The sequence below is a fragment of the Procambarus clarkii genome, chromosome 37, assembly GCF_040958095.1.
Source record: "Procambarus clarkii isolate CNS0578487 chromosome 37, FALCON_Pclarkii_2.0, whole genome shotgun sequence".
Classification (NCBI taxonomy): domain Eukaryota; kingdom Metazoa; phylum Arthropoda; class Malacostraca; order Decapoda; family Cambaridae; genus Procambarus; species Procambarus clarkii.
Window position 1 is genome coordinate 19888971 of NC_091186.1, and position 13370 is coordinate 19902340.

The 13370-nt window shown below is 42.5% G+C and overlaps 1 protein-coding gene across 1 annotated transcript in view; it reads left to right on the top strand.

The window, feature by feature from the left end:
• The window catches only part of Ctf4 (Chromosome transmission fidelity 4), an 89265-nt gene extending 85795 nt beyond the window's left edge, over positions 1-3470 (top strand). The window contains exon 18 of the mRNA XM_045754452.2: positions 3009-3470. Within this exon, the coding sequence (XP_045610408.1) occupies positions 3009-3179 (171 nt within the window). The 3' untranslated portion in view covers positions 3180-3470. The remainder of the gene's footprint in view (positions 1-3008) is intronic.
• Positions 3471-13370: the final 9900 nt, after the last annotated feature.

Genomic DNA, 13370 nt, shown 5'->3' on the forward strand with positions numbered 1-13370 from the left:
GGATGTGCAGAATACCCCCGTTGAAAAGCGGAGGTGCAACAGGTACTCTGAGAGAGAACTATCAACATCAGAGGCCCGAGACTGTTCAACACGCTTCCGCTACACATAAGGGGCATAACTGGCAATCCCCTCAGTGTTCAAGAGAGAACTGGATAAGCACCTCCAAAGGATACCTGATCAACTGGGCTGTGACTCATACATCAGGCTGCGAGCAGCCGCGTCCAACAGCCTGGTTGATCAGTCCAGCAACCAGGAGGCCTGGTCGACGACCGTGCCGCGGGGACGCTAAGCCCCAGAAGCACCTCAAGATAACCTCACGGTATCCCTGTTAGCTGACCCAGCCTTGGTCTGAAGTGCTGTTTATTTTATATCCAAACCTGGCCATTTTCCCTCGCCTCCACCTCTTTCAAAAAATCGATCCAGTGGCATTGCTGGTTCTGCCTTCTCTGATCTATGCGTCTGGAGTTTGACTTTATCAGAAACTCTAACTTGGAGTTTATTGCCATCTCTCTGGTAATCAGGTGGCTGGTTTGTTTCTATCCCACATGGTTTTCCTCTTGGTGACCCTATATATTGTCCTAGCATGCTTTTTGCCATTTCCTCTCCATTTGTCTTCGAAGTCTGTTTCAGTTGTTCTGTCTTTTCTTTTTCTAGTTTGGCATCTTGTACAGAATACTGTTGCCTCATCTTGTGTGGCACTGGCAGAGCTGCTTCAGGTTGTGTTCAGGGGCAATACTTCCTCGAACCTATTTTGGAAATTTTTTTCTGGCCTGTTTGGTCTTTGGACTATTCGGATTATTTTATTTTATGGTGTGGTTCGATTTACCCAGGATTTCACGATTGTTATTTGTGTTTGACAAATGTCAAGAATGATCTTTTGGCGTAACCTCAAGGTAACCTTCCACCAAACCATGGGAACTGCAAAAGGTATGTGGCATGGTACTCACAAGATTGTCCATCTCATGAGGAGCTTAACATGTTATACAGCAGACATAAGAGACCAAACTTTTATTCTGGTTGCCATTTTACAACCAAAATAAAGATGGTAACACTTTAATGTTTGTCTGTGAGCTTTAACCCTTGAACTGTGTAACACATCAATATCTGTGGTGAGTAACTGTCGCGGGTGTGAGAGCCTCGGTACTGAGTGAGCAACCAGGGCTGGCACATGCAGTATGAGCTAACAGCATTGCTGTTCAGCTTGTGACCACAGCATTGCCTAAAAACTGTAAAAATATATATGTAACTGGTATTATTTAGTAATGATAGTATTACAGAAAACTTTGATAAAAATGACCAAGATTGTTGTGATAATTAGCGCTGTGCATAGTATGGTGGGAGGAGTAATGCTGTGGGAGGGAGGTAGCTTCATCTGCTGACTGTGTGTGGCCACCTGTTATTGTCTAGAATCACCATATCAGCTTAGTGGTTCGCTATGGTGAACAGAAGGGGGGCCTCGTAGCCTGGTGGATAGCGCGCAGGACTCGTAATCCTGTGGCGCGGGTTCGATTCCCACACGAGGCAGAAACAAATGGGCAACGTTTCTTTCACCTTGAATGCCCCTGTTACCTAGCAGTAAATAGGTACCTGGGAGTTAGTCAGCTGTCACAGGCTGCTTCCTGGAGGTGGAGGCCTGGTCGAGGACTGGGCCGCGGGGACACTTAAAGCCCCGAAAACATCTCAAGATAACCTCAAGAAATGTAGATACTTGCATATATGTGAGTATATAGTGTAAAAACAGCACAAACAATATGGTGGTAGAAGGATTCTTAGTGAGGGAGGGAGGGAGGGATGCAGCATTAGATGACTGTGTGGCATCCTCTGTTGCTGTCTGAACTCACCATACCAGCTTAGTTCTACAGTTATGATGAACAACATGTGTAGATACTTGTATATAATCTGTGTATATAGTGTAATAACAGCAAAACTATTTGTGTGTTTTATGAACATAATAATTGAATCACTAATATGAACACCATAATTTTGAGTATAGTGGTGATTCACACATTTGATTATATAACTATATCACACTACACACTATTGAATAATAATAGTGATATCTGCAAAAAAGGAAAAAGGAAGAAAAAATCACATTGAAATAATTAGGTAATAATATCTTTGTGGCAACTCCCGCCTGACAGCCCTGGCAGAGCTGACTGCCTCCAGCAATTGCTGTCAATTCCTCAATTTTGCCAGACTTCCTCACCCTATTGTGGCTAAAATATGTCACCTACAATTCCCCCCCCCCCCCCCCCTTACCTCCCTGGTTAGGGAACACAAATGAACACTTTTATAAGAGGAAAAATGTGTTAGTTTTTTTTTATTTCTTGCACCTGGGTGTGTTGCAGGTAGCTATTTATTACCTCAGTAGGAGCCAGGTAATACTGAGCAATACCTGGCTGCTCGATAATCACTCGAGCAGCCTAGGCATTAAAGGTCACTTCACCACACATACACACAACAAAGTGTCATAATGGTTTAAACACTTCCTTTGGCATAATAACTTGGTTTTGATCACTTCCAAAAAAGCAATGCATTCAGTGTTTACACTGGAGGACAACACAACACTGGCAAAACACTGGATTGAACAACATTGATGACGTGGGTCATCAGTGTGGCTCGGTAATCACTGTGGGTGGCCACTTACACTACTTAGCTATGCATAATGACTCTTTACTGTTGCTCCAATATTCCTGTGTGTGTAAAATACACACAGCCATTAATAAAAGGAAAGCTCTAGATTGTATACTATTATTGATAAAACACTTATAAATTCAGTACTATAACTGAAGAATTACAAAAAAAAATAGTATAAAAGAAGCGTGATAGAAAACTTGTGACAGCAGATTTGAATTAAATGTAAAATATTACAAGTCACTATAAATGGTGTGACACAAGAACTGTTACCCAGTGTTACCAACACAGCTTCTCTTATTCTTCTCTCTGTCATTTTTCTGTTTTGCTCTTCTCATCCCACGGACCTTAAAAACTCCATTTTATCTTTTCAGAAATACAAGTCATTAGCTGCAGGAACTACTACGCAGGCAGCACCAACACCCGAGGCCGACGACAAGAAGCGCAGAAGAGAGGAAGCCATTGAGGACTCTCCTTCAGAGAAAAAGGCCAAGGGATCAGGCCTTAGCAAATTGTCTGCTTTTGTCTTTAATAAAGATTCATAACCATAGTTGCATTAGATATGTTTTATATATTATGTATAGACAATGATACTGTATACATAAATTATATAACATTGTATTTTATGATCATTGTGCATGTCATATTTTTATAAACTAAGAACTGTAAATATGTTTTAATTTTTCAAAGTGTTTAACAAAGTTAACTACTGCCATCGTGCCTTAGAGATGGGCTGTGTATCTTTGCAATGTACAGCAATTTGGCTTTAACCCTCCGACTGTGCATCTAAATTTAGATAAATTTCCTCATGTGGATAACAAAAATTAAAATATTTTTCTTTATGTATCATTAAACATTGGTTTCCCAAGTTGAGAAAATTTATAAAAAATCTCATTTAGTTTGTCTATAATGAGGTTAACAAATGTCATATTCTTAGGGATAATTTTCATTTGAACTACAGTATTTGTAATAGATTTCTCATCAGAAATATCTTTCAAGTCCATAAAAAATCTTGAAATTGTGCATGATATGAATGGTAAGGATAGGCATCAGTTGGTGGAGAGTGATGTACACAGTCTTGGTACCCGTCTGTGTTTTACTACGACCCAGGCAGGAAACTAGGCTTTTGGGAACTTGTGAGACTTCTTTTGCAGTATACATAACTACATGTATGCATACATTCCATGGGGCTACTGAAGGTCTAATAATGGTTATATAACGATTGCAATATCCACTGCTACCATTGTAACATTCCTGATGTCACCAGAGTAACGTTGATAACAATCAAGTACTGCTCACACACACAGATCACACTAACGTGATGCATCAAATGAACGAATCCACAAGGGCCAAGGATCCAGTAAGTTCAGTAGAACTTCGATTTCAACCCTCTTAATCCTGTCGTAGCTCAGTCGATTAGGGCAGTGTCTGGGATGCTCCCAGACGCAGGTTCGAATCCTCGTCACGGCCCTTGTGGATTTGTTCATCAAGTACTGCTGTTATTGGAAGACTGGCTGTAATGGTTGCTATTAATTTGTAATGCTTTAAGCTGTAATAACTTGCATTGATATAACCCCAAAGAACTGGAAGAATCTGCCCTCACAGCAGAAAATGTTCACGTCAGTTATCAGGAGGAGGGGGGGAAGAAATGACCAAGTTGTTAAAGATATCTCTAACAATTACTGAATTGCAGGGTAATAGGGTTACTGGTTTAAAAACAAACAAATGCCACCACCACTTCTAGAACTTTAATAATTAGGCTCATTGATTCAGGAGGAGACTAACCAACTAGCACCAATGCTTATGGAACTTTGATACTGGGTGACTGGAATTCCTTCTATTTTAGTTTTTCATGAATTACAGAGGATATATATGTACTCAAAAAATGCTCATAGGATCACAGGTAATGTCCAAAACAGTTCAAGGTCTAAGTCTGCAATAATTAAGGGAAATATCCAAAACTCTGGAAACAGTTTAACAGTAACTTTATTTAATAATGCAAATTAACCCTAAGCTAGTGTAACATCCTATTCCTCAAGAAGGCATGGTATGTGGAATATAAATTGTTCAGGGAAAACTCAAGATATTTACCTTGTCCACTGCTTTCACAGGTGATGTGGCCTGGTGGCCAATAACCCCACCCCCTCTAGCACTCAAAGTTCACACTAAAAATCTTTCTCTGCATCCTTCAAGGTGACGTTTCAGCTTCACCCCTAAGTCTATTCTTACCCTAGAAACTGCACCCCTCCTAGGTCTACTCCAAATCAATTTGAACCAGGCCTAGGTTCTGGCACCCTCAACCAATGACAAATATGCCTGGCCCTTGCCCAATGAACAAACCTTAAAACTCCAGAAGGCAGAGTTTTCCCACAAAACTGGATACTACTGACAGCTTACAAAGGGTAGATGTAATGGGCCTCTCTTTGTAATTCTAAATGAGAGTACACATTATACCCTCGAATCATCCAGAGGAAAACAGTTAAAAGTACAGTGGAACCTCTGTTTTCGAATGCCCGTTTTCATATTTTTCGGGTCTCGAACTCGATTTCTTTGAAAAATTTGACTCTGTACTCATAGTTTGTCTCGGTGCTCAAGTTTGTTGATACATGTAGGGGCCGACCGAGCACATGGCGTGCTTCGGTTCACCAGCATCTCCCACCTAGTGATGATCACGCTTGAATTCTTTGTAAAGAATTTCATTGTTTTTGTGCTCTTCATTTTTTATTTCTGAACATAGAAGTTCTTATAATATATCACGCGGTTACCTTATGATTTCAGGGCTTAGCGACCCCGGGGCTCAGTCGTCAACCAGACCTCCTCATTGCTAGACTGGTCGTATGAATCACAGCCTTGTTGATCAGGTTGGATTCCAAGAAAGGAAAAACGAGATTATTGTGAGACAATGCGATGTCTCGCTACAGACAAGTGTTAAAATGTAGGGAAAAACAAGCGTCTATAGACACTTGTCTTAGTAAGACAAGCAAGCAGTGAGCCACAACCAGGTCTTAGTGGTATGCCTGCAAAATGGGAGAGCGAGTACCCCAGAAATATCATCACTGCCTGATGTTATAGTGGAAGGGAACTAACTCCCCTTCCAAACACTAACACCTCTCCTCCTCCTCTCCCTCCTTACCATCTAACATAAAAGTAAGGTACCTATGAGTAGTTTTCTGTATTAAATGTATTTTTTATTTAATATTTTTGAGGGTGTGGAACGGAATAATTCAATTTACGTTCGGTTTTCGAACCGTCTCTGGGAACAGATTAAATTTGAAAACGGAGGTACCACTGTATATGGTTCCTCTTCCCAACATCTGGGATGACTGGGGAAAATCATCCCCTAGAGTCATAGAAGTCATCTCTCATTACACTCAAGACTGACAATGATAAGTTCAAGTCTCAGTCGACTTGAGAATGGTCCAGGACGGACCGAAACGTCGTCGTCCCTTCACTTTGTAGTGTGTGGTCTGGTCAACATACATCAGCCATGTTGTTGTGACTCATCGCCTGCATAAGTTCGAACCTTCATCACGGCCCTTTGGGATTTGTTCATCATCTCTCCTTTATTATCCTGTCATCTTTCAGTCTCTTCTCCCATTCCTCCGGGGGAAAAAAAAGAGGAATGGAAGAAGGGACGGAATGGAGGCAGGATAATAGAGAGACCTGGCCGTTTCAGATAGTGTTATTTTCTGAGTGAACCTAACGTGATATATATCAAAGAGAAAATTACTGGGGCTGAGGCAATGCAAACCCACAACCATGGCATTGCCAGCCACATATTCTACCACTGTACCATCGCTGACTTAAAAAAAAAAGTCATACAACCTGATTTCTACCGAAATCACAGGAAGTGTGGAGGCTCCACCTGAAGCCAGTCCGTCTTACGTAAGACTCCCAAGCACTCTGGAGGAGGAGAATGTAGTTATACACCACACCTCCCAACATAAAATCACACTAATGTGCTGTATGTCGATAAAATCCCATGGAGCTGTAAGTGGTTGGAGGTCTTGCATAAAACTTGGACTGGCTTCAAGAGAGGCCTCCAGACTTCCTGTGATTTCAGTAGAAATCTAATTGGAACAAGCAACAGTGGTAGAGTATGCGGTTGGTAATATTTTGGTGCAAGTTCGCATCGCCTCACAGCCCCATCAGATTTTCCTAATAAATAGTTTGTTAGGCATATGTGGAAAATAACACTAAAGTTTATGAATCATTTGGCTGTTAAGCAATATTGTAGTACCAATTTAGTTATAATTTTTTGTTTTTGCAATGTTACTCTTGAATACGAGCAAATGCTTTCTTTTGATAATGTGGAAAAAAACAGTAAACACACACACAACAACAAATAAACTAGCACCTAAAAAATTTCAATTATTAAAAGATAAACTGCACAGAAAAGGTATATTGTGCAGGGAAAATATTAAGCCACTTTGGTTCATTACATGGTTGGTAGGGTTGGAGGAGCAGTATTGGTGATAAGTGCACTAAGCATACCCTAATGCAGCCAGCCCCCCTCCCCTCCCTTTCCAGCCCGTTGTCATTGTAAGGGGGGGCTTGGTAGATGGCTGCCCGGGTGTGATGCTCCGCGGGACGGTCCTCTGTCCTTTTGAAACCTTATGCTCCTGCTGCCATCTTCACTAATTCTGCTGGTCACTTTTCTCTCTTCCTTATGTTTCATTTTTCCTCCCCCCTTCTTCTCCTTTCTCATTGTCTTTCCTGCCGACCTTTTGCCAGTCTTGATTATTCTGTAGGACATTGTTTTGATGCCCATGTTTTTGGGGTGGCACGCACTCACCCATAGATCTGTGGCACCCGACGTTGTGAGTGAGGGGATGCTTTTATTTGGCAGTCGTCCTATCGTTGCTGAACCCTATCTCGACAAACTGACAATTCTTAAGGTGGCGATTGTGGGGTGTATACTCACGATGCACCCCTTGGGGACTCCAGCCTGTCTCTTGTTGGGTGTCCTATCCTCTAATTGCGGCTCCATGGTGGGTATGGGGGCTCATTCGTGAATGAAATTATTACCTACTTGTTTGTGTCGCTGAATGATCCTCTTATAACTTACCAAGCTCGTGGGATGGGCGACCAAGCCCCTGAGTCGGACTGGGCTGAAAGACCGGGTTCTGTAGCCCTCACTACATTGTGCCCAGACCAAGCTACTCCTTTGACCCTCTGCTCCCCTCCCTCCCTCTGGTAGGGTTGAGCCCCAAGCCCCCTGTGGTGACCATCTCATCACCTGGAGCGGCTACTAATCCATTGTGACAACTGCATCTTTTACCACCCTCTCACTGGGGGTGTTTGGTGCCAACTCTACCACCGATGCCCTGGCATGTTCCCTACCAGTGCTAATACGTTCAACACCTTGTTTGGTCCTGCTACAGGAACTAAATACTTTAATCTCAACCATCTGGACTCTACATGTCTTGACAATTTCTTCCTTCATAAACATCTTGTTGATTCGGTGGATGCTTCTGTTACTTTTAACCCCACCCGTTTTGGTACATGTGTTGTTGCTGCTGCTGCTGCTGCTCAGGATGCAGCTGCCCGCTTAACCACATTGTCCAGTATTGAGGAGATCCCCCTGTCCGGGTCTTCAAAAATGCCTGACTAAATGACAGTATTAGCACTGTTGTCCTCCTGCACCGTGTTGCGACTGGTGTTAGGGACCTGAAAGACTACCACGAGGATATTAAACATATTCTTGAAGCCCAAGGCCATTCTTTCTTCCAGGACAGAATGGCTTTCACCTACGTTCACTCTACCCCCTCGTGGTCGTCGCCGTCGCCGTCGGCCTCTTTGCATTGTGAAGATATATTTTTTGTGATATATACAAGAGTTGTTACATTCTTGAACAGCCACTAATACGCGTAGCGTTTCGGGCAGGTCCCTGGAATACGATCCCCACCGCAAAGAATCGTTACAACCAAGTACCCATTTTACTGTTGAGTTGAACAGAGGCTACAGTTAAGGATTTGCGCCCAGTAAATCCTCCCCGGCCAGGATACGAACCCATGACAAAGTGTTCGCGGAACGCCAGGTGAGTGTCTTACCACTACACCATGGAGACTGGCGAGTCTCCGTGCTGAGTCTACCATATTTTGATAGTAGGACCCTTCCGCCTTCTATAATTCTTGCTGATGCCCAATGCTCCGTTCAGGAGTATATTCCCTCTCCTAGACTTTGCAACAAGTGCTGGAAATTTGGGCATGGTGCACTCAAATGCACAAGTGTAGTGTGTGGGGATTCGGGTCACTCTTAAGTCGGAGTGCTCGTCTTCCCAGGCCCACTGCCTCAATTGCGGTGATGCCCACCCTATCTTCTCCCACACGTGTATACACTACAAATTTGAGGAAACTATCCTTAATTTGAAGCACCACGATCGTTTGTCTTTTCCTGAGGCAAGATGCCTAGTTCACCGTCTCTCCCCTTTCGCTAACATATCTTATTCTCGTTTGTCGCATTCTACCTCTCCTTGCCCTTCCCTCCTCTCTGTCTCACAACTGTTTCCAGGCCTTGGACCCGGACTCTCACACCAACTCCTCCCCTGCTCCTATACCTGGTTGATACCTGGTTGATGGGGTTCTGGGAGTTCTTCTAGTCCCCAAGCCCGGCCTGAGGCCTGGCTCGTCATGTGAGAGTTTGGTCCACCAGGCTGTTGCTTGGAGCGGCCCGCAGGCCCACATACCCACCACAGCCCGGTTGGTCCGGTACTCCTTGCAGGAAACAATCTAGTTTCCCCTTGAAGATGTCCATGGTTGTTCCGGCAATATTTCTTATGCTCGCTGGGAGGGTGTTAAACAACCGTGGACCTGTGATGTTTATACAGTGTTCTCTGATTGTGCCTATGGCACCCCTGCTCTTCACTGGTTCTATTCTGCATTTTCTTCTATATTGTTCACTCCAGTACATTGTTATTTTACTGTGTAGATTTGGTACTTGGCCCTCCAGTATCTTCCACGTGTATATTATTTGACATCTCTCTCGTCTCCTTTCTAGTGAGTACATTTGGAGGGCTTTGAGACGATCCCAATAATTTAGGTGCTTTATCGAGTCTATGCGTGCCGTATATGTTCTCTGTATTCCCTCTATTTCAGCAATCTCTCCTGCTCTGAAGGGGGTAGTGAGTACTGAGCAGTACTCAAGACGGGACAACACAAGTGACTTGAAGAGTACAACCATTGTGATGGGATCCCTGGATTTGAAAGTTCTCGTAATCCATCCGATTATTTTTCTGTTTGACGCAATATTTGCTTGGTTATACAGTAACTGTACTCCCTAAACGTTAGGTCGTCAGACATCATTATTCCCAAATCCTTGACATGCTGCTTTCCTACTATGGGCAGATTCGATTGTGTTTTGTTCTATGGTTGCCCTGCTTACTCGTCTGCTTCTTCTACTCTTCACCATCTTCATGCTCTGCAACATACTGAGTTACGCCTCAACTCTGATGCCTTTCGTTCGACTCCTACCCTCAGCCTGTATGTTGAAACTGGCGTCCTGTCTCTCCAGGACCACCGTGATCACTACTGGCATCGTTACTTTGCACAGTCCTTACAACACCCTCACTCTCGCCTATGTCGTGCTTTGACTTTTACCCCTCCTGTGGTCCCTGTTCCTCTTCATCACCTCCCTCTTTCTGTACGGTTGTCTCGCCTACAAAAGTCTCCTTTGGTTAGTGTTACCAATATTTCTCCTCATGTTGTTTCTCTCTTGCCCCCGTGGAGGGTCCCCCCTCCTAAAATTTGTAAAACCCTGACCCACGTGACTAAAGTTTTTACCCCTCCTACAGTTCTGAACTGCCTTTTCCTTGAACACTTCTTCACACTCCCATTACATTTCCGTCTTCACCAATGGGTCTTAAGTCTGCAGATGGTGTAGGCTACTCTGTTGTTTTTCTGTTCTTTTTTATGCATTCTCCAGGATGTAAAGGTTACAACAAAATCAGATAATAAACAAAGGAGAAACAAAAACTAAAATCTTAAAAAAAAAAATCCCTAAAAAAAATATTTTTGGGCCATTGATGAAAGTAACATATATTAACATTGGACAATGTATTTATATGATATATAACAAAATAATACATATTAACGTAGTTATTCATTATTATTTGTGTTATTATGTATTACTCTGCAATGATATAAAGGCACCAGCTGCATATCAACTGTGGACACTTCTTACTTCTATTGTTCTTTGTACATCGTAGAGGTGCTTGCATCTCCTTATTACTGCATAATCCTTCAGTTCCAGTTATTAGGAGCTGTTCTCATCAACAAAACGTTTTAATTTTTTTTAATTTGTCTAAAATCAATTTCTGAAAATATTTTTATAAAAGTTTCACGACATGAAGCCATTAAGTTGGAGATTTGTTTAACATTTTTAAGTTTTTTTACATAATTCAAATATTTTTTGCTACCAGGCCCTCAATATGCACGGTCTAAGGGTTAATCCAGTTCATCCGGTGGTAGTCGAGATTCAACATTGGCTGTTTCTTATCCAATAAATTTAAGACAATGGAGTTTTGCTGGGCTCCCAGCCATATTGGTGTCTTTAAATGAGCGTGCGGATGCTGCCGCTAAGGAAGCTATCCGCACCTGTCCCAGCTCTCGTTAAGGTATTCCTTAATCCAACTTTTACTCAATTATTCATTCCTCCATCCTTGCCAATTGGTAGGGTTGTTGGTCTTCTGTTACTGGTAACAAATTGCTTGCTCTTAAGGGTAGTGAGTCCCCATGACCTTCCTTCTACCACCATAACCGGCGGTGAAAAATGGCTCTGGCTAGGTTGCATATTGGCCATACACGCTTAACTCACGGGCACTTAATGGAGCACCGCCCTGCTCCTTATTGTCCAAACTGCATTGTCCCTCTTACGGTCGTGCATATCCTTGTTGAATGTCCTAACTTCCAGGACACTCCTGTGTCTTGCTTCCTGATTATCCATACAACAGGAGGGTTCGCAGTGAATGAAGCCTTAAAACTACCAAACTTCCAATGAATCATGCAGAACAAAGAATTCTCAAAGGAAATAAAAACTCATTAGAATCCGTTACCGCCAGCAGGAGGCCCAGCCTAGGCTCCCAGCTGGCTCACCAAGTCTGTTCTGGATCTGATGAACCTGGAGGGAGGATGTTAGGAAGCCACCGGGGCTCCTCCAGAAATAGGTATTTCATTACATAAAATGCTGGGTTTCTGGAGGAAGTCCCCAAGTGGATCCCAGAAGCTAAGTAACCACAGAGAACAAAAAGGGAACTTACCGGAAAAGAAGAGTTCTTCATCTTGGTGCCTACCAAGAGGAGAACCTAGGCCGGGGAGAAATGGCCCAATGCCACACATGACTGACTGGGACCAGGAACATTTACCAAATGCTGGGCTGCAAAGTGCCCTGTTAGAATGCCAAAATTATGCCCGATTATCAGCCCAGGACACATTAGAGAAGATGGCGACTGAAACAGCATATTTACGAACATAATGGGCCTGAGGGTAAACTGGAAGCTGGCTAGACTTGATAACCCCAAGAACAACCTGAGAAATGTGAGCCTCAGAACAAGGAGCTAAGGAAGTTGGGTCAACCAACAAAGCATTCACCAAGATGGAACTGGTGGCAAACAAGGAATGGTGAAGAGCTGCCACCCGATGCCACAAATGATGCATCCCCTTGTTAAACCAAATGACTCCTTCAGAAGCCTGCCAACTCATTCTTTGCCTTTGATTCTATGGAATCTGCATCTTCTGAAACATAAGAGCCAAAATTGAAAAAGTGCAATGGTTTGCAACAAGATTGGTGGCAGAGCTAAAAGGGCTAAGCTACAAACATAGGCTAATGGAACTAAATCTCTCAACCCTAGAAGATAGAAGGAATAAAGGGGACATGATCACTGCTTATAAGATACTGAGGGGGGGGGAATAGGTAAGGTGATGAAGGATAGCCTCTTGTAGGCTATCCTAGGAGAATGTAGGACAAGTGGAGGCTGGAACCGCAAATGAGCTGAAGGGACGCAAGAAAGTATCCATACCCTGAACAGGTACGGGTACAGAAAATACTGTTTTATTGTTCAAAGAATGTAATATTTTTGTCATTAACATGACCACAATGTGTGTACAGTATGTCTGTTTTCTACACGTTCTGTGAGACAAACAAAATTTTTAACTACCGAATGCATCATTGCACTTGGAAACACCATGGTAAAAACATTAAAAATATGAAGAAACTAGTTACAAGATTATTACACCCACCAGAACTACTTAGTGGTTCATAATGGTGCATGAAAAAGTTGTTATACATAAAGTGCCTACAGTGTAATAAGAGCAAAAACAGTATGTTTAATTATTCTAAGAATATAAAATGTGTACATATTAGTGATACTAATATATTTGACCACTGCAATACTTCCACACATTTCATTATATAAATTTCACAAATTTATATAATGAAATGTGTGGAAGACAGTATTGAATAATAATATTGCTAAAAAACAAAGAAAAGCAAATCAAAGTCATTGAAATAAGTACAGTATGTAAAGATATTTTGGTGGCATCTCCTGCCCCGTCCCTAGCCCGGGGAGACCTTCAAAATCGAGTTCAAGTATGTTTATTGAGATAAGAAAGAAATACATCTCAAAGGGATAGAGTAGCTTAGGCTATTTCTACCCCCCAAAGAATTGCCCAGACCAGGGCAACCTTCAAAAAGATGATTGTTCATGAATCAAAATGTATTGCGAGATTTCCTCGCTTTAC